This window comes from Carassius gibelio, chromosome A6, assembly GCF_023724105.1.
Source record: "Carassius gibelio isolate Cgi1373 ecotype wild population from Czech Republic chromosome A6, carGib1.2-hapl.c, whole genome shotgun sequence".
Lineage (NCBI taxonomy): Eukaryota > Metazoa > Chordata > Actinopteri > Cypriniformes > Cyprinidae > Carassius > Carassius gibelio.
Genome location: NC_068376.1, coordinates 15,656,956 through 15,679,093, shown reverse-complemented (window position 1 = coordinate 15,679,093; position 22,138 = coordinate 15,656,956). Strand labels below are relative to the sequence as shown.

Here is a 22,138-nt window from a genome sequence, read left to right as displayed (position 1 = left end):
TTTCGAAGAAGATAAAAAGCAAACAAGATTGCAGCAATATCTGTAAACCATAACAAAATTTGGTGGTAATTTTATATAATATTATTATAAATTTAAAAAAATAAATAAAATCTCCAACCATAGAAAGTAAAAATAATGAAAATAATGAGCACGGCGTCAATTGAGCGTCAACTAAGAAGCCAATCACTGTTAAGCAAGTGCGCGTGCGCAGTAGTTGAGTTCGCCTCCCTTCAGCATTGCGCAGTGCGCTATCATATCTTAGTTCTCTTTGTGAGATTTTTTCAGCTGCAGAGATGACCGATGTCCAACAGTTTCCAGAAGATGACAAACAAAGGCACGGGAAAGAGCCGCAATGTAATCACTTGACCGACACTAAAGAGGGAAATTGAGTTACAGCGATCGACAGAATGTTCTAGAATGGTCATGTGATGTCCGGAGACCAGTTATGTCGCACTTTTTAAAAAAAGTACTCTGACGTACGTGTCTGTTTCTTATAGGAGTTCGTCCGTCGTTGTAAAAATAAAAAGGTTTTATTGTAAAATGGCGTTTCGGAGTTGCGTAAGGTATGAAAACAGAGAGAGGTTTCGATTCGATACATTTAATAGAAACATTTTCTCGGCGTTAAAGCCGCGAGGGGGAAGAAGGGAGCACGTGAGCGGTCTCGTCCAATGGGATCGGGAGCTTTCAGCAGGAGGGTATAAATACCAGACGGTTGCCGTTAGAGACGTCCGCCATTGTTGACTAACCTTTCAAAGGAACCGAGTAATTTCAAACGTAGACGTGTATGTAATGTTAATTTGTTCTGTTGGCGTTGAAAACTAAGCTCAAAACGGTGTTTTTCGGGCGCAAAGCATCAACAAGATCCTTCGGTTGGTGAAGTTTCCCAGCAGCGCTCATCCTGCACAGCAACGTCTGTCTCAGTTCGGCAGTTTTAACTTTCTTTGTTGTTCCCGAGACGGAAAGGTAAAATTTTGGATCCAGGTTGAGCTAGCTTGATTTAGCTGGCGGAATGGCTAGGAGAGGAACTGTTAGCCGAGCTCAATGTCACTATCTGGCGGGGCGGGGTGATGTGGGGCTAACTATGCTAAAACTAGCTCGCGCCATTTTTTGGCTCGAGGCTTTCTAACTTGATTATTCAAGTAAATGAGTGTCTGATTATATGTATTGTGTTTTATGCTTGTACAGGTTAACGGGTGTCCCTTAAACCGTTTATTTAAGCAGCGGCTACACTTCTGTGGTGTTATTATTTATCCGGAAGTTAGTGTTGCGTCATCCGTAGAGGTCGTAGGGTTTATATACCGCATGTCCCTGGAACGAGTAAAGATTCGATACTTTGCCCATAAACACAACGTAAGGCGTATGTTACACTCCTTCAGTATAGGGATGTTTTTTTTTAATGTCCAGTTTAAATTACAGGTCTGTTTTGTTGACCTACAAAGATTTTTTTCTCTGTTCTTGATGAATGTCGTTCTCCCATCTGCAGTCTGTAATTTACCCAATTGGCACGTGCTTGTCCAAACAAACCAGAATAAATCGTCACAACGTCGCTACGTTTGGATAGACCAATTGTGAGCTTGTAATTGTAAGATAAATAAACATGAATCTTTCTTTTCTTTTTTTTTTCTTTTTTTAAGTGGGCTTTGTCGTCGAAAAGAGGCAACATTCCCTTGCTCCCCTCCAAAAACAAAGACATTCCCTTCCCTATCATATGCAAACTATTGTGAAACGACATGTTTATTTAGCTTTCAAAAATAAACACAACATTTTAACTTTTTCGAATTGTTTTTCTTGTGTTAATAAATTATGTAACTTCATAGGATTCTTGTACAGTGATTTTCTTTTACACTTATTTAAATAAAGTACACCGAATGATCAATATAATTTGTAAATGTTTTTGAGTATGGGGTAAACTACTGTTTTACTGAGCAGGATGATGACCTTTAGTTTGGGGTAAGTGTTGTATAGGATAACCTCTGTAGTTGTGTTGAATAAAGCTTGAGAGCTTCAGAAACAATTTAAAGAAAATTGTGACTATTAAAGCATGATTTCACTGTAATTTGAGCAAGAGTCCTAAGGTTTTTGCTCTTATTAATCGCTTTTTTGTACGACAGGTTCCAACCTAAGCTGCTCTTTCTAGATGCAAGTTGCTCATTTGTAATTTGCATTAAGAAAGAGCAGTTGAAGGTGGACAGTTAATGCAAATAAGCAATACACTAGTAGTAGTAGTAGTATTTCTAAACTAATAATTGGCAGAAACCAAGTAATGTCAGTTTATATATATATATATATATATATATATATATATATATCAAAATTCAGGTTAGTCTCATCACCTTAGAATTAATAAGGTAATTAAGTTATTTTACCATGTTCTTATTCTGTGATGGTCTAATCTTTTTTTTTTTTTTTTTTGATACAAATTTTGGAAGTTTTATTATTATTATTATTTTTTAAAAAGGTTCCATCTACAAAGTATATGGAATTCAACAACTTTGAAGCTCAATCTCAAGACTGCTCAGAATGTAGATTGTACCTTATAATTCCAGGGTGGCGAAAAGTCACATTGGCAGTTTTTGTCTAAACCGCCAATGGTCTAATTTTTCATGTTCTTGGATAAATTTTCTTTATATTGTTATCAATTTGTTATTGAAAGAAAAGAAAGGTATACTTTTCAGACTTTATACTGCATTTTAGCCAGGAAGTTTCCTTCCTCGTGTCTGGTAATCTAGTTTTGTTAAAGGTTATTTTGGGTGGGGTGTGTTAGATATTTCATTCTAAACTTGCATTGATACAATTTGTCAGGAGTGGAGCTAAAAGGCGTTCATTGATTAGGCAATAGAGGGCAGTGCATACCGCATAAAACCCAAGAGTAGTCCTGCGAACAAGACTACAGTGCAGTATGACATTAACTAGGAATTTTCACGGAGTGTATTACTAAAAAGCTATTACATCTGCAATCACACTTGTCACAAAAGCACACATGTCACACATTGATTTTGATAGGGTTGTTCTAATCTGCTGCTTTTTCTCATTTGCCTTAAGTTGATAAACAGCAGTGCAGAATGGCATGAGGATGTTGACACTGCTCTCCCTGTTTACAGTGGCACAGACATTGGATGTGTAATGCTTGCTGAGCTGCCTAGGCGTAGTTGCAAAAGCCCTTTCCATACTGGTCACCACTCCCCGGATCGGCTCAGACAATGTCTACTATGAAACCCCCTCAGAACTTCACCTTGAATGGGAATCCCCCTCCCCCCGAGTTCAAGAACCCCAAAAAGCCTGGGCGCCTCACCAATCAGTTGGAGTTCTTAGAAAAAGTGGTGATTAAGTCCCTCTGGAGACATCAATTCTCCTGGCCTTTCAGACAGCCTGTGGATGCAGTCCGCCTCAGTTTGCCAGTAAGTCGCACCATGCGCTGTCATTTAAAGCTATTTTTCCTGAATACACAGTTTATGGGTGCATCCTCGGTTTTAAATTATACTTGCTCAAAGTTATTGATGATATTTTAATTTAGGACTATTATACAATCATAAAGAAGCCTATGGACTTGAGCACCATTAAAAAGCGCCTTGATAACAATTACTACTGGAAGGCAATGGAGTGTATAGAAGACTGCAACACCATGTTCACTAACTGTTACATGTACAATCGGGTGAGGATGCTGCACTCATTTTTTGTAATATTACAAAAAATTAAAGATTAGTAACGTAAGATTTGGTTTCAAGCTTTGTGTGTGTGGTTTTTAGCCAGGAGATGATATTGTTCTGATGGCTCAAGCCCTTGAGAAGCTTTTCTTGGAGAAGGTGGCAAAGATGCCTTAGGAGGAGTTTGAGATCGCTGCTTTGACATCTAAAGCTCCTGTGAAAGGTGCAAGGAAGTCAACAGCAGGTATTCAGAATCAATTCAGTACCTTAATTAAATTACCACGTTTTAGGTTTTTGCATTGTGTTTGGTAGTGGAGAGTGGAAATGACATTAACATTTGCATATTTTTTGTAGTGTTCAGGAGGCCACAGTCTCCTGTGTCTGAGGTGGTTTTCCAACAAACCGTGACCGTCATCCCTCCAGATGCTCTTCACCCAAATCCCTCTCCTCCCCTATCTGCACAACTCACAGCCAAAGTCAGTTCCTCAAAAACCTACTTGCACTTTTAACTTGTGGCTCAGCAGTATCATAAGGGATCATAAGGGCATTATTACTTATTGTACACCTGGTAATAACAGTGTTTTGATAGGAACATCCTATTGTTTTCTTGAATTTCACAAAGTGTGTGATTTAAAAATCCAAATTAAATGGCACTTTAGCAAACAAAAAAAGTTTGAGTCCCATCTCGTGGACCTTTCCGATCCCATCACCCACTTTCTCTCTCACTTCCAGTCAAATCTCTGTAATGTTCTTTATGAATAAAGACGAAAACGGGTCATTCATTATCCGTGCATACTCACAAATTAGTGTTGTCACAAACAAATAATTATCAATAACTTTTTTTTTTTTTTTTTATAAAATGTATTATAAATTAAAAGTAAAGACAGTTGAAACCACACTTAAGCAAAAATTGCATGCTCCTTTGACCTTGTAAACATGTTTGTATGAAATTTAATGTATTGAATTTGCCTTTATTCTAGGTCTTTATAAGAAGTGATTTTGTACTTTTATTTTTGAGGATTATACACCCATTACTCGTAAGGCTTTGCCGTGTCTGCTCTCAGGGAAGAATGTGCTTTTACAGAGCGTCATATGTTTGCTTGGAGGCTAGAAAGCATGGATGGGGAATGTTGATCCTGGAGGGCCTGTATCCCTGCAGAGTTTAGCTCCAAACCTAATCAAACGGACCTGAACAAGCCAATCAAGGTCTTCAGGAAACTGGTAGATATTTTTTTTTTCAGGGTTGGAGCTAAACTCTGCAGGACAGTGGCCCTCCAGGATCAACATTCCCCACCCCTGCTGTGAAGGTAAGGTTTTGCGGAAAGCCTTTACATGGACATTTTTTGCATGTTCTATGCAAATTACTTACTGGGCATATTTGTTTGCTCAGTTTGAATACTCCAAATTAATTACCATTACAACATGGTAAGGACTAAATTCATGTGCTTATGCATGTGTAAGGGTTTAGGTTAAAAAAAAAAAATCCTGTGTATAAATGTGAAAAATCCATGTAATTATTAGTAAATGAGACCCAGTGTTTGGCAAGGATTAATTGGCGTAGGTTTTCCTCTTTGACGCAGATGAGGGCTGCTTGGTTGTCTTATACTCAATTATGGAAATAGTGTTTTATAATGGCGCAATAGTAGAGGGAAAAACAGATTGCTTATGATTTTTATTTTTTTCTAACTGTAATCTGCATGTACCTTTTCTTTCAGTTGAAAAATGGTGTTAAAAGAAAAGCAGACACTACGACCCCTTCTGCCTCTTCCATCGCCAGCTCTGAGTCTTATGTAACAGAACCAAAAGTCCTTAAGTTGTTCTCCAGGAGAGGCAGCGGCCGACCCATCAAACCTCCCTGTAAAGACCTTCCTGAATCACCACCACAGCATCAGGTGGGCAGAAGGAACAAACTCTCAGAGAGCCTCAAATACTGCAATGCCATCCTGAAAGAGCTGTTTGCCAAAAAGCATTCTGCTTACGCCTGGCCCTTTTATAAGCCTGTGGATGCAAAGGCACTGGGCCTTCTTGATTATCATGAAATTATTCACCAACCTATGGATATGAGTACCATCAAAGTGAGTATCATGGTTGTGTTCATATTACTGGATAAGCTTTGCTTACCTTTTTATTGTTTGATATGTAAAAGGCATTTTTTTTTCTAACAGAAAAAGATCGAAGCTCGTGAGTACACAGATGCATTGCAATTTGCTGCAGATATGCGCCTCATGTTTTCAAACTGCTACAAATACAATCCACCTGGCCATGAGGTAGTGGCCATGGCAAGGAAACTCCAGGTGTGTATTTAGGTGCTTTGATCATCTTTTAAAATCCATTGGTTGTCTTATTTTCCTTTTGATTTATTATTTATTTTTTTAATGAATACAATGTTTGCATATTGCTTTCGGGAAATTCAGTCTTTCCTGACAGGGTTAATGTTTTGATTTTTTTTTTACCCAGGATGTTTTTGAGTGTCGCTTCTCCAAGATTCCTGATGATCCAAAGAATTCAGCCCCAACATCTAGTCAGAACAAAGTAAAGAAGGAGAGAGCACACAATCCATCCCGCTCTGAGAGCAGTGACAGCGAATCATCGTCTCCATCAGAAAACTCTTCAGACACAGAAGAGGATGAAGAGGAGAGAGCACAGAGGCTCGCCAGCCTGGAGGAACAGGTAAGACTTGTGTTTAGACGTTTGAGCCCCTTCACGGATACACACATCCTCTGTGCCAACACCGTCACAACATCATAATCACGACCAATGTGGTGACTGCCTCCTTCAGCAAATTCTGTGTCATCATTGATTGTATTCTTTGTACCAAAATTAATTCAAGAATGTTCTTTGTCAAGAAGCGAGAGAGCTCGGCTTTATTAATATAATTAGGAGGACTTTCAAGTCTGCACAGTTACAAATTGATTTTTACTTGTGCATGTGCTGTAAGCTTAATAGGTGTTGTGCTTAAGCATTATATTATTTCAAATTAACGTGTTGCGAAGTCTAGTCTTCTGTGCCAGTGTGAGCATTCAAAATGCTGTGAGGGATTGGATGCTGTCCATTTGTACAGTAGTCTGTGAAAATAGCTTAAGTTTTGAAATATTATTCATATATGTACTCTTAAGTAATGTCATTTCTGTCTTTACTCACCAGCTGAAAGCAGTACGAGAGCAACTGCAGTTACTGACCCAAACACCTCTCCTGAAACCAAAAAAGAGGGAAAAGTCCAAGAAGAGGAAGAAAGAGAAAGAGTCCAGTAAGCGGAAAGGTGAAGAAGTGAAGAAACCGGCAAAAATACAGAAGAGGTCCAACAGCAAGCTGTCAGGGTAAGAAAATGTGTGAAGCACGTGGGCCCTCGTCATCCCCATTTTTACCCTAAGAATAATGTATAGATCTTTATTCTAAGACAAATTCTCAAAGAAATGAAAATGTATTCTCAGGTGGAAGGAGAGCGGAGCAAAGGACTCCGAGGAAGAGATGAATGCTTTACCCATGTCTTATGAGGAGAAACGGCAGCTAAGTCTAGACATTAACAAGCTTCCTGGAGACAAGCTTGGCAATGTAGTGAATGTCATCAAGGCGCGAGAACCCTTGCTCAGGGACACCGACCCTGAGGAGATCGAGATTGACTTTGAGACTCTCAAACCTTCAACCCTTCGAGCTCTTGAGTGCTATGTTGTCGCTTGCCTCCGAAAGAAAACGAAAGAAACAGACAGTGAGTACTCTTCGGTCTATATTAAAGGAACGGTTCACCCAAAAATGAAAATTACCCTGTGACTTACTCGCCCTCAAGCCATCCTAGGTGTATATGATTTTTTGCTCTTATAAACACAAGACGCGCATAGTATCCAACTGCAGAATGGCAGACCTGATGAATGGAGAAGTGCAACAAAAAGCTGTGAGGCGCACTGATCAAAGATGTCCATCTAGCGCATATTTACATTGAATGGTTTACAAAGCTCTGCTGCTTTATAAACTTGCTTTTCTGAGTAATCGTGTCATCTCCATAAGAACCATATGATTGCCAGAACAAATTTACTGGGATTTTTGAAAAGGTTCTGTTCACACATGATCTATATTAATGGTAACTTACCAGTGTAGACTGTATGTGTGAAAGGGGCTAAACTCTTCTTCTGTATATGCTATGTATGTGTATTAACGTTCATCTGGAAAAACAGTACGCATTATCTCACTAGATTTGTAATCTAAATTATATATAAACCAACAAACATGGGAGAATATCAACCTATGTCTAAATATGCCACGTATTGTACATCACAATTTCAAAATAAAAGTTTCTGCCTGTGGCCAAATATTAAAATTTTATGGATTTTAAACCTTGTTTAATCACCTTGTAAAGTTAAAGGTTACCAGGCCGTTGGCTCCCCTTGCAGGTATTTGTTTTAATACATAAAATGTACTTGAGTTGGGTTATGTTCATATTATGTATAGGTACATTACGTTATGTATTTTATCAGCGTAGTTCAGTACAATCATGGAACGGCTGTAAGCGTGTTTGTGAGAGTTGGTTCTCGCAAATGCTCATATGGCTGTTGCCAGAAGTCAGAGAATTGACTTTAGAATTTAAAAAATGTAAATATATTTGTTACAAAAACCCATCAATCTGCTTCAGAAGACATGTATATATGTGTATATGTGGATATATGTGCTTTTTTGGCGCTTCAAAATAACAGCACCATCCACCACCATTACCAAGTTTGGAAGAGCTAGGATAAATTTTAAAACTGTGTTCGTCTGCAAGAAGAAAGTCATATACACCTAGGATAACTTGAGGGTGAGTAAATCATAGGGTAATTTTCATTTTTGGATGAACTGTTCCTGTAAGAGCTTTTCATGCTGGGAGACATTATATATGAAATATGTAAATAAAATTTAGGAGTAGTAGTACTAAAAACCTTTAACACCAGGTCTAATACCACTAAATGGCATGCAAATAAAAAATATTTGCATATGTTTTTGACACGGCAACTACATATGCCAAATCAGTGATACGTTTTTTTTTTTTTTTTTAGTTCTTGATTAGTGGTTAAATTCGCTATTTTCCAAACAAAATAGATGCATACTCTACAACTTTGGCAAAAAAGTGTGTAAAAGGAGAAATTGTATCTTTATATTCATTGGTGATCTTTTTACATCATTAGAAAAGAAGCTCCAGAAGAAGTCTAAAATCAAGGAAATGGACAAAGAGCCAAAATACAAGAATGGAGAATCAAATGATAAAAAGACCAAAAGTAAGTACGGTATATGTATTTATTTGTGTATTCCTTTATGTAATCATATAAATGCAGTATAAAGCTGTATGTTTCCCCTTGTGTGTGCAGTTGAAGCGGAAGGGGAGTGTAAAGATGTGAGCCATCCGTCTCGTCTGAGTGACAGCAGCAGCAGCTCGTCCAGCTCTGACAGTAGTAGTGACTCTAGCTCCTCTGATAGCTGTGACTCGGATTCAGGTTAGCTGCTTCACACCAAACCTTTATTTCACTCACTGTCTCTCAGGCCAGTCTGTTGCCCCTGCTATCTATTTGGCTACTGATACAGGAAATGAACCAAAAATTGTAAAGCTTACTCGGACATGTCCCCAGTGCTATAAACTTTTACTTATTTCACCTTAACACTGACTGGAGAACAAATACTTTAAACATTACAGTTTAACATATTATTATTATTATTATGAATTATTATTATTATTATTTATTATTATTTTATTGTCATTTAAAAAAAAACACTGTATGTTCCTTTTGTGTTCCCCACACTTGTCCTTTTGTTCACTTTTGTAATATTAAGAACATTGTGCACTTTTGACTCCAAATTAGTAAAAGAACAAGTCTTCTCTCTTTCTCTTTCACAATCTTTCTGTATTTTTTGTTGAATGCTATTATTTATTTGTTTTCCAATGTTTGATATTTTGTTGTTGTTTTATCACAATCACTTTGTATGTTGTTGCTGTGGTTTAAAGGGGGGGTGAAATGCTATTTCATGCATACTGAGTTTTTTACACCGTTAAAGAGTTGGATTCCCATGCTAAACATGGACAAAGTTTCAAAAATTAAGTTGTACGTTTGACGGAGTATTTCTGTTCCAAAAATACCTCTTCCGGTTTGTCACAAGTTTCTGAAAGTTTTTTTCGAGTATGGCTCTGTGTGACGTTAGATGGAGCGGAATTTCCTTATATGGGTCCTGAGGGCACGTCTGCCGGAAGAGCGCGCGCTCCCGTATAGCAAGGCTGAGAGAGGCTGTGCACAGACAATCACTGATCAGAGTGAGAGCGTCGCGAAATGTCACAAAAGGAGTGTGTTCTTGGTTGCCAGGGCAAGACAACCCTGCACAGATTACCAAAAAAAAAAAAACCGCATTAAGGGACCAGTGGATGGAGTTTATTTTTACAGAGCATCAACGGAGTTGTGCAAGTGTTTGTGTTTGTTCCCTGCATTTCGAAGATGCTTGTTTTACAAACAAGGCCCAGTTTGACGCCGGATTTGCACATCGTTTATTTCTTAAGGATGATGCAATCCCAATGAAAAAGGGTCACGATCGTGTGTTGGAACCGCCGGCGGTGAGTAAAACTGCTTCAAATATCTCTGTGTTGTTAACTTAGCTATCGGCGCATAAGCACATCAAGTAAACAACATGCGATGTAGTCATCAAACTGCTCTTTCCACATGTACAGCTTAAAAAAAAAAAAAGTGGAAAATGTGGAACTTAGTCATTTTCCAAAACCCGCTAAGCAAATATATACAGTTTCAGTACATACCACATAGAGACATCGTTGCTGATGCTGCTCTTGTTAAATTTCAGCCTCTGGATCTGATTCTGGATCATAAATAAATGGCTGAATCTGACTGTAAGCCATGGTTTGTTTTGGATGATGTGTTTTTCCTCACGGTAATGTCACAGCTTCCAAACGCTCTCAACGCAAAAGCTTACTGGCGCTCGTGATTCTTTAGCTCCGCCCACACGTCATGCCTCCAGCCGGTCGTGTTTTTCCGGGAAAAATCGGCAAAGACTATATTTCTCTTATGAATATAATAAAACTAAAGACTTTTTGGAGTTATGAAGGATGTAGTACTACTCTATATGTACTCAAGATTAACAGGATATTGAGTGAAAACGAGCATTTCACCCCCCCCCCCCCCCCCCCTTTAAGACAAGTTTTAAGACCAGCTGGCTCTTGGGGTGGGGTAGTCCTTGTTTTATATACTTCCTCAGCACTTTCAAGTTTTAAATAGTTCTAAGGGTTTAGAAGAAATGCCAGTTTCCAGTTTGGACCTTCACCAAACACAACTGAGAGCAAATTCTGTGTCATATATTATTGTCCCTGTTAAGAGTTACAGCTGGTCCATTTTAAATTGCTGCTTTGAGTCATTACTATGTGTTCCCTTGTTGCATTACCTTGTAATTTCACTCTTTGTACATGTGAGGTTATGCAGAGATGTATATTTAATAATAATCTATAATAGATTGTAAAAACATACATTGATATGTTGTATGTCAGGGTGCTTGGATTGTAAACTATAGCTGGAACATGGAAGGTAGGACCGAAACATTAAGAGGCAACTACTTATCTGCAGAATATGCAGACTTTAAGCAGGACGTGTTAATTTGATTTACCTAAACGGATATAAAGCTTAACACCCAGAGATTTAAATAAAACACATTTTCATAGACAACTGTTGTATGTTAAGATAAGTGTTGTGTTTTCTTTCATTTTGCTTTATTTCCCTTTTTTTTTTTCTTTTTTTTTTTTTACTTTCATTGTTTACTCAATCACTACACACTTTCACAAGCGGTGCACACTTTACTTTGGGGGGCAATTTTCAAATTAAAGTGTGCACATATATATATATATATATATATATATATATATATGTTTTATTTATTTTTATAGTGATTGTGACTTTATAGTACTTAAATTGCATACACAGTTTATCTGAACTCCCCAGGAATGCCCCTGGGATGGTGTTGGCCTTTCCCACAGTCATGACTGAAGTGAAATGACCTCAGTGTGCATTGTGCGTGTCTTACAGAACGGAAAGCTAAAAGGAAGCAAAGCAAACCCCCTGGCCATGCCCACAGAAATAAAAACAAGGTAAAAAAGCATACAAGCCAATGAAAGACGATCAATATCAAATGGCCTAATCCCACTCCTTTAATATTTGGCACATGGAGCATTTCACTTCATGCAGTGGCAGATTTTTCCTGAGTGAAATATTGCCCGCTTGTCCCCCTCCCCAAACAGGCATCGCAGAAAACCATTGCAGAGGTAAAGGATTCTTCTTCTGCCTCAGTCGTGATGTGCCAGTCTCGCACAGCGTCTCTAGTCTCAGAGGCGGACTCCAAAGACATGTTTGCATCACAAGCAAAACATCCTGCCGAGGACATCATCATGGCGATCCCAGGTTAGGCTCGGTGCCGTTGTTCACACTTCTGTTCACACTGATGTGTTTTCTGTGACTTCATCATTATGTACAAAACAAATGAAATGACCTCCAAAAATGAAAATGATTTCTTCTATTCCTAATATAAATCTAAATCTGAATTTGGAGACCAGTTAGTTATCGGCAGCTTTGATTCAACACTTTAATGCTTTTGTCCATCCCTCTGCCCTCCTTCCACAACAGCATTACACAGCCTACTGCCTCTTCAGCCATCCAGACCTAGCGGCAAAGCTGCTCCGCTACCACGTAAAACCTGGACGGCCCCTTTACCACCCAACCTACCTCCAGACCAGGCCACCAACACTTTATGTAACACTTCTACCTCCTCCCCCAGTAATGACATCACAGCCACTTCACCCAAATGTTCCCACGTGTCGGTCTCCCCACACCCACCCACTTCACTCCTTTCAGACCCATCATTCCCCCGTAGTCCCTTGCTCGATCCTCTTGGCCCGCAGGTCTCTCATGTTGGCCCCCCATCGCCTGCTGCTGCGGAGAAACCGCCATATAAGTCTGAGCAAGAAGGTAAGAGCTCGGCCTTGATGTGTCAACTCCGCCGCCCGCTGATCTCCGTCCCTCGCCCGCTCCCCTCGCTGTGTTACCGTTGTATATCTGCAACTTTCCCCTTCCGTTGTGGGTTAGCATTGTATGTTCATCATAACTGGTGGTTTGAGTTTTGTCATCCGTATAGTCCTCTTACCAGCTGCGTCTCATTTCTGTCTCTCACTTACAGCGCTGCTTTAATGTATGTGTAAAACAGAATGTCCTTCAAAGTAAACTCCATCCCTTTTTTTTTCTCCTCAATCTTGCAGCCGTCCCTCCTCTTCTGTCACCACTGACCTCACCTCCTGCAGCCATGACTATCACAGGATGTCAACCTACCTCCAGCTCTCAGTTTGAGGTTTATTTCTTCTTAACTTGTCTTCATATGGAGAAAAACTATTTTGTATGGTTTCTTTTTAAGTTGTTAGAAGGGATTTTATAGTAGTTTGTTGCAAACTCCTATTCATACACTGAACGACTGAGGGTTGTACATTATCAGACTTTAAAGTCACTCTGATCGCAACAAGCTCATGCAGAAACGTGCGCCTTGTTGCTAGGAGGCGCATGACAAATCATGGGTTGCAAAAATTGGCTCAAAAAATATCAAACCTGTTTGGATTCATAGTCTGACGCGAATAAATCGGTGTCTGTCACTGTCAAACACTAAGCAGTTTTCTATGAAATCTGTCAACTCAAATTTCCAGACTGGCTCTGACTTTTGGCAACTAGCATTGACTTCTCCAGGCTGTAAATTTGGTTGAAAATTGCAGCAGAATTCATGTTTTTTTCCAGACTTCAGAAAGACGAACAAGAAAGAGCTTGTAAATTGCAGATAGAAGCGTTGACTCAAAAGATTCATTCAAAATGATTATTCAGGAAAGTAACACTGCAGTGTTGCTCTGAGATGCACAAATGTTCTTCTCCAGCTTTGTGTGGGGACTATATTTATTGGAGAAAGAAAAGAAAAACAATGTGTCTAAACTCTGTGTTTGTTAAACATTTGGATATAATTAAAATCACATTTGTGTATGTGAAGAGGGAGTTCAGTGAAGTAACAGCGTTTGGACTCAAATGAATTATGTTTGACCAGGCTGTTGCTGGTGACACACAAATGACTTTTTGTACTTGCTTTCTCTCTGCAGCAGTGTGGATTGTTGTCACCTCTGCATGAGAGTCCATTAAGCAACATGAGGGATGAGCAGAGCTGCCCGGAGACACTGGAAGAGCCCTCTGTTCAGTTGCACAAAATGCACGGTCAGTATTTCAGCTTTCCATCAGACTTCTTTATTTTTCTCTGGTTTCTTGAAATGGGGTCTTTTTCACATTTTCTAGGAACCAAGGACGATGGCAGTGAACTATGCAAGCCCATTCAAGATCCCAAATCCAATCTGCCTAAAAAGGTACCAATGCTTTTCCTTATGTGGGTACCAAATAAAAAACGCAATCTTTGGTGTTCTCTCCGATAACCTGGACCTGTTTGTTTGTGTTAAAGGATATTGTCTTAAAGCATGCAGACTCCTGGACAAGCCTGGGTAAGATGGCTACTCAAACTCTTTGCCCAATCAAATCATCCAAGGAAAGTTTCCAGCAGTTTCGCAAAGTTGCCATGGAGAAAGAGGAACGAGAGAGAGCTCGTAAACTGCAGATGGAAATTGGTCGAGGGAAGATCAACTCAGACAAAAGCGGGTATAAACAGAATCTTATTAAAGGCAACCGTAAATAAAGCTGTTAAAGTTTAATTTTGGAGGCATTTCGATCTCTGCATGGCAGTAGACAAGATTCCAAAACCTAGCGAGTTTGACAAATGCATTCTAAATTGTATTTCTATTATTAATTTACCCTCATATCCCTCTGTGATGATTATACGACTGTTCTCCCTGATCTAGCTGACTGTGTGATCTTTAATGATTTCTAGTCTGACGCAGCAGCTCCAAAAAACCAACCTGGACTGCACGCCTTCAAAGCCAGAAGTGGAGTCGGCAGAGCTGCCTCTGATGGCGGCCATCTTGGATACCCCCAAAGCCCCTGAGCCCTGCTCTCTTCCACAAAGCTCTGTAGACCAACAACGAGAGATGGCTCGCAAGAGAGAGCAGGAGCGTCGCAGGAGAGAGGCTGTGAGTGTACTACAGTCTATGCATGTTATAAAAAAAAAATTAAATGTACTTTCTATTTAATGCCTTAAGGCAGTGGCACACCAGACAAGAAGCTTTTTTTCAAATTCGAACACTTTGTTTTCTGTGAGTGTACGCACACCAGCAGCGCCGTTCTGCATCTGTCCACGGCACCCAGCTACGAATTGAATTACGAATTGTTCTAGATGCGGAGCGGTGCTGCGATTCTCGTCTGGTGTGTGCCCTCCTGAATCAAATGAGTTATTAGATGTTCTTAACCACAAATATTTGTACATTATTATATAACTATTTAATCATGTTTATTATAATGTTTAATTACAAATATCTTATGCTGTTTATTAGCGTTAATAACATTAAAGACGTTGTGTTCTTAATAATAACCACAGTTAACATTGTTACTGATGTTACCGTTTAATTGTTGGTTGATTTATAATTATTATTTACTACTAACTTTTGATGTTATCGTTATAAAATCATTATTAACAAATCTATTATTTATAAAAGTTCATAAAGTAATGCTTTTCTTGTTCATGTTGTTTCTCTTAGATGTCTGGAGTCATTGACATGACCATGCAGAGTGACATAATGGCAACTTTTGAGAAGAACTTGGATTGAGATGTAAACAAATAAAAAAAGAATTGCTTGTGTGTATTGCGCTACGGTTCAGTGAACAGTGTAAGCTGTCTTTTCCCTTCTTGCTCCATGAGTCCTGGCGACTGAAACGGGTCTTAGTCTATTGACAGACAAAAATACTGCAATACAGCTGCATCACTTCACATTTGTACTACGTTAGCTCCTGTAAAAATAAGAAAACAGTCGAGGACTGATGGTCGTGAATGATGTTGTGAGACCAATATTTGCACCATTAATAGTGTTGAGTGTATATTCTTGTTTTCGTTATTTTGATCCGTTTAAAGCTTGGTTTCAGAAATGCCTGCACTGAACTGCTGCCGATTGTCTGAGGCAGTTTGGAAAAAGAAAAATGTCTGTCGTTTCACAAAAGTTTTTGTGTTCTTTAACATTTTTGTTTATTTTTTTTATACTGAAGAATGTTTACTTCTCTTGATTATTATTGCAATCTGATTCTTTGACACATTCCGTCGACTCTTCTGCTGTATGAATATTGCATCGCTGGTCGTCTTGCGCTAGCTGTTGTGAGAACTGTAAAGGATATTCCTGTCCAGGGCCCAGTCCCTGTTTATCTTACTAGCTGTTTTTGAAGTATAGCAGTAATTTAAACAGGAAATGAGTTGGCTGTGTTAAACTGGTCCTGTTGAAGTTATACATGTGTATATATTAAAATATATATATTTCTGTAGTGAGTGTCAGAAATGTAACATAAGCATGTGTGTATAAATATTTAGCATTTTGTTATGGGGCAGCCAAATTATTATTTTTTCCTCTCCAGGTATCCACCTACAAAGAATCAGACTTAGTAAGAGGAGTTAATGCATTTCCTGTGCGTCTATTTGTATTTATTTGGAAGTGCCGTGCCATAAAGTTTCTCTCTTGGAGATGATAGGCAGTTTCTGTGCCTAAAGTCAGTGTTCTCCAGAGCTGTGTTGATTCCAAGGTGTGATCTGGTGATTGTACTCCACTGAAGATGTGTTCAAAAACGTTTTTGACTATAATGGTTGTGGCAGTTTTCATCACAAGCACTTTATTCATTACACCACCATGCTGAGGTGTCACATGCTATTGAGGGGAACAAGAATATTGTTTCAAAGAAATCACATTCTAAAAGTTAAATCAATAAAAATATTTTCATTAAAGTTTGTGCATTGTGGTCACTTAATTAAGTTGAACATTGATTTTGGAGTCATTTTTGTTACAGTATATATTAACGACGTCACCATCATACACCAAATGTTTAAAATAGCTATTTTAAAAAATGTATATGTAATATCTTTTGAGCACCAAATTAGCATATTATAATTTCGGAAAAATCCTATGACACAAGACTGGAGTAATTGTACAGAAAATGTTGCTTTGCCATCATATAAATAAAGTCGAACTTTTATTTTCAATTGTAAAATATTTCACAATATTACTGTTTTACTATATTTTTATCAAATAAATGCAGCCTTGGTAAGAGACTTTATTAAAAACAAAATCTTGCCTATACCCAAACTACTTGTATATGAATGAGATTAAATGGAAATAGTTTTAATTTAAAAGTAGGCATTCACTAAGTGATGTTTTGTGCTATTCGGTGGTTTGTCTCATTCAAAACATTCTATTAGATAAAATCAACAAAAGTATATATATATATATATATATATATATATATATATATATATATATATATATATATACACACACACACACAGTACAGACCAAAAGTTTGGACACACCTTCTCATTCAAAGAGTTTTCTTTATTTTCATGACTATGAAAATTGTAGTCACACTGAAGGCATCAAAACTATGAATTAACACGTGGAATTATATACATAACAAAAAAGTGTGAAACAACCGAAAATATGTCACATTGTAGGTTCTTCTCTCCCGGACAATCAAAAATTGCCAAAAAGGCGGGAGCTAGTTGCTGAAGCCACACCCACCTAGCACGACGGCAGTGTCAGCAGCGGCAATCCACCTGTCACTCAAGTGGCTACGCCCTTAATTATGCAGAACTTTAAGTCTTAATATAGTTTCAACGGATGAGTTATAAAAAAAAATCACCCCCTCACAGTTGTCATGAAGGGCAAAATTTGCTATTTAGACCAAAATCATTTTTTGCACCAGGCTGTAAACATGTTTTTTCCTGCTGTAAATTTGGGCATTTTAACATGGGGAGTCTATGGGACTGACTCCCTTTTGTATCGTCCCTTATCGTCAATAGTATGTTCCTGCACAACCGGAGGCTGCAGTTTCAGGACCGCAGATCTAGAACCTCAGTTCTAGGACCCTAGTTTTTTGTGACAGCGCCACCTACCGTACTGGACTATAAAGCGATGGCTTCAGTTTCAGGACCGCATTTCTAGGACCCTGTTGGTTTAGTTTGTAGTCATGTTTGTATATAGCATCAATATGTTAATCTCAGTAGTATTTTTTTTTAAATGTAATTTTTTTTTATTCAAAATGCAGCAGAGGATAATTACCAAGTGTGCTTTGAGTCACAATTTTAAATTTAAACGTGAATCTACACAAAATATAAATGAAAAATGTATATACATTTTAAAACAATTGTAAAAAAATAGAGAACCTTAAAAGTCTTAGTCTTTTGAATTATACAGTATTTGATTAACCTCCTTAAGGTAAATTAGCTCATTATCAGGTAAGTTAAAGTTGGAATCAGCGTATGGAGTCTAAATTACAGCAGATATTTTAAAGGTTGTTGTGAGACAAGACAAGACACAAAAATGATTCAAGAATGTTTATTTTGATATATATATATATATATATATATATATATATATATATATATATATATATATATATTTATTTATTTATTTTTTAACAGCACTAAAAATGAACCCCTTTCCCATCTGGCTGTAGGCTTGAACTCTAGAGAAAGAGAGACCGAGAGATGGAGATATATATATATTAGGGGTGTAACGATACGCGTATTCGTATTGAACCGTTCGGTACGACGCTTTCGGTTCGGTACGCATTATGTATACCGAACGGTTCGTTGGAGTAATTAATTATATTTGAAAAAAAAAAAAAAGAGAGAGAGAGAAATATAATGATATGCGTTCAACAAGGTAGCCCAATAACCCAAACAACGTAACAGGCAACGCCCCTGACACTCCCGAAGAAGAAAAAAACACCATCTTATATGTTTATGTTAGGCTACTCAGCAGGCGCTCGCTCACTCAGTACGCGCTGAAGGCTCGTTGCAAAATAGCCAATGCGTTTAACAGACTAGAAATGAGAAGATCCCCCAATAACCAACAGGTCTGGTGTTTGGGTGCACTTTGGATTCCCTTTAAGCTATAATGGTGATGGCAAGAGAGTGGTGGATAAAAAAACAACGGTATGTCGCATCTGCAACATGACAGGGTACACCAGCGGGAATAAAAAAAAAAAAAAAAATCTGGGATATATGCGTCAGTACTATCTGGGAAAAGACGAAAAAAAGGAGAAACATGCACGCAGCAAACTATCCCTGCAGCATTTAGAAACTATAGCTTACAGGGAATCCAACCCAAACACCAGACCTGTTGGTTATTTTAGGATCTTATATTTCTGGTCTGTTAAAGGCATTCGACATTTTGCAACGAGCCTTCAGCGCGTGCTGAGTGAGCGAGCGCCTTAGGGGCCGTTCACATATCGTGCCTAAAAACGCATGGAAAACGCTAAGCGCGTCTTTCTCCTCCTTTCCAAAGCGCTTGGGCAGAAGCGCTCATGAGGCGTCTGTCTTTGCTAAGCAACAATGACGTGCTCTCTCCATGAGACGCGGAAATTTCAGCGAAGGATAAATGGATTTGCAGCTCTAAAAATCGCTTGCAGTAGCTCTGCTACTAAATTTATTTCAAAATTGCAATCCATATACAACTATGATCAGCTGTTCCTTCATCTTGGCTGAGCTCTCAACGTTGTTACGGGAAAGGATGAAGCTGATTGGTTGGTTCTTGTCACATGACCCGCGGTGCGCTTGCGGCATTCTGAAAAGTTGAGATGTTTTTACATTTTGCTGTATCTAAAACGTATCGAACCGAACCGAACCGAACCGTGACATCAGTGTATCGTATCGAACCGAACCGTGAATTTTGTGAACCGTTACAGCCCTAATATATATATATATATATATGTGTGTGTGTGTGTTTGTGTATATATATATGATTTAACACTTATGCACTGTTGGGAGTTTTAGAGAGAGAGTCAGACAGAATATTCATGTTACTGACATCTAATTACAGACTTCAAATGTGCAAGTACATAAGAACAATACCCACCAACTGAATGACCACCAAATGCTCCTAAGATCCCTGTAACTTTACTATAAAGTCCACCAGTCTCTTTTCTTCTGTGGTGCGGTGATAGACTCAATGTGGACTGGGACCTTCTCAGAGACAGCACTCGGTCTTGGCACTTGGTAGACAGGCTGAAGAGTTCCTTGGACCAAGCTTCTGGCCTCATCAGTCCAGAAGGCAAACCGCTGACCATGCCTTTCAGACATTAAGAAGATTAATCTAAAGTATTGCATAGGCAAAAACTAAGGCATTTGGTGCACAAGTGACACACACAAATGTCTAATTTACTGAAAGGTGTGGTTTAAAACGGTTTAAAGCATAGGTAGTTCCAGTCTGTTTGTACAGAAATTAATATACATATATTGTTTAGTGGTGTCATACCCTTCTATTTTGAAGCGCTCCATCAGAAGAAGACACCACCACTTTCGAATTAAAGGCATGTCCATCTGAAAGATGCGTGACCGTGATGAGGAGAATCTTTAGTTAATGATGTATCTATTTTCTTCATGACGAAGAGTGTACACACAGACAACATGTAAAAGTGAGATTTTCTTGTACATTTTTTTTTTTTAAATCAACTAACCTCCTGGAAGTCAAACCCTACACCTGTCACAATGCAAAGGGTGTACTGCAATAGAAAAGATTGAAGACATTTTATTCACAATGTTGACAGAAACTTGTATATACTTGACAAAAAATTGAGACCTTACCATAAGAATGAAAATCCCGCAGTCATTCCCAAAGTTTTGGCGTGGCAATCCCTAAAAGCAGCAAAACAGGTAACACGCAAGTCAAATAGACGCAAGTCACTGCCACTCTTTTAAATGATCACATCTACATGATATGAATATGGGATATAATTATTAGGGGTGTAACGATACGCGTATTCGTATTGAACCGTTCGGTACGACGCTTTCGGTTCGGTACGCGGTACGCATTATGTATACCGAACGGTTCGTTGGAGTAATTAATTATATTTGAAAAAAAAAAAAAAAGAGAGAGAGAGAGAGAAATATAATGATATGCGTTCAACAAGGTAGCCCAATAACCCAAACAACGTAACAGGCAACGCCCCTGACACTCCCGAAGAAGAAAAAAACACCATCTTATATGTTTATGTTAGGCTACTCAGCAGGCGCTCGCTCACTCAGTACGCGCTGAAGGCTCGTTGCAAAATAGCCAATGCGTTTAACAGACTAGAAATGAGAAGATCCTCCAATAACCAACAGGTCTGGTGTTTGGGTGCACTTTGGATTCCCTTTAAGCTATAATGGTGATGGCAAGAGAGTGGTGGATAAAAAAACAACGGTATGTCGCATCTGCAACATGACAGGGTACACCAGCGGGAATAAAAAAAAAAAAAAAAAAAAACACCAGCGGGAATATCTGGGATATATGCGTCAGTACTATCTGGGAAAAGACGAAAAAAAGGAGAAACATGCACGCAGCAAACTATCCCTGCAGCATTTAGAAACTATAGCTTACAGGGAATCCAACCCAAACACCAGACCTGTTGGTTATTTTAGGATCTTATATTTCTGGTCTGTTAAAGGCATTCGACATTTTGCAACGAGCCTTCAGCGCGTGCTGAGTGAGCGAGCGCCTTAGGGGCCGTTCACATATCGTGCCTAAAAACGCATGGAAAACGCTAAGCGCTCTCCTCCTTTCCAAAGCGCTTGGGCAGAAGCGCTCATGAGGCGTCTGTCTTTGCTAAGCAACAATGACGTGCTCTCTCCATGAGACGCGGAAATTTCAGCGAAGGATAAATGGATTTGCAGCTCTAAAAATCGCTTGCAGTAGCTCTGCTACTAAATTTATTTCAAAATTGCAATCCATATACAACTATGATCAGCTGATCCTTCATCTTGGCTGAGCTCTCAACGTTGTTACGGGAAAGGATGAAGCTGATTGGTTAGTTCTTGTCACATGACCCGCGGTGCGCTTGCGGCATTCTGAAAAGTTGAGATGTTTTTACATTTTGCTGTATCTAAAACGTATCGAACCGAACCGAACCGAACCGTGACATCAGTGTATCGTATCGAACCGAACCGTGAATTTTGTGAACCGTTACACCCCTAATAATTATATTTGTTTGGAGTAGCTAAATGTCCATTTATTAATCACCGCAATATCATGCCCAGTCTTTTCAGTCCAGCTCCCAGGATCTATTGTTTGTGCAAGATTCCTACAAAAAAAAAAAAAATGATAATGATAATAATGTAGCCAAAATATTATCAGTACAGGCTATAAGAACGTAGCCTGAAATATATCAGTACAGGCTATTAGAACGTAGCCGAAATATATCAATACAGGCTATAAGAACATAGCCGAAAATATAAATTGTTATATGAATATGTCAAACAGTATGCCTCATTTGTGAACCTAAAAATGGTTCTGTACTCATCATCACCAAATCCAGACTCATGCATTGCGTACAGTGAGTCTAAAAAGACAA

The 22,138-nt window shown here is 38.7% G+C and overlaps 1 protein-coding gene and 1 long non-coding RNA gene across 2 annotated transcripts; one reads left to right on the top strand and one right to left on the bottom strand.

The window, feature by feature from the left end:
• The first annotated feature begins 201 nt into the window (after positions 1-201).
• On the top strand, positions 202-16,535 carry LOC128015521 (bromodomain testis-specific protein-like). The gene is given in 20 exon segments (XM_052599401.1): positions 202-963; positions 3,102-3,398; positions 3,515-3,652; positions 3,747-3,888; positions 3,999-4,120; positions 5,360-5,719; positions 5,810-5,938; positions 6,102-6,314; positions 6,789-6,961; positions 7,076-7,350; positions 8,798-8,887; positions 8,978-9,103; positions 11,678-11,739; positions 11,890-12,049; positions 12,901-12,989; positions 13,774-13,885; positions 13,964-14,031; positions 14,124-14,317; positions 14,547-14,745; positions 15,310-16,535. Coding segments are annotated over 19 exon segments (2,919 nt in total). The 5' UTR covers positions 202-963; positions 3,102-3,200; the 3' UTR covers positions 15,379-16,535.
• A 3,731-nt stretch (positions 16,536-20,266) lies between these two features.
• LOC128015531 (uncharacterized) lies at positions 20,267-21,934 on the bottom strand. The gene is made up of 3 exons (XR_008183943.1): positions 21,808-21,934; positions 20,394-20,444; positions 20,267-20,311 (listed from the first exon to the last, which is right to left on the bottom strand). It is a non-coding gene; the product is annotated as an uncharacterized LOC128015531 (long non-coding RNA).
• Positions 21,935-22,138: the final 204 nt, after the last annotated feature.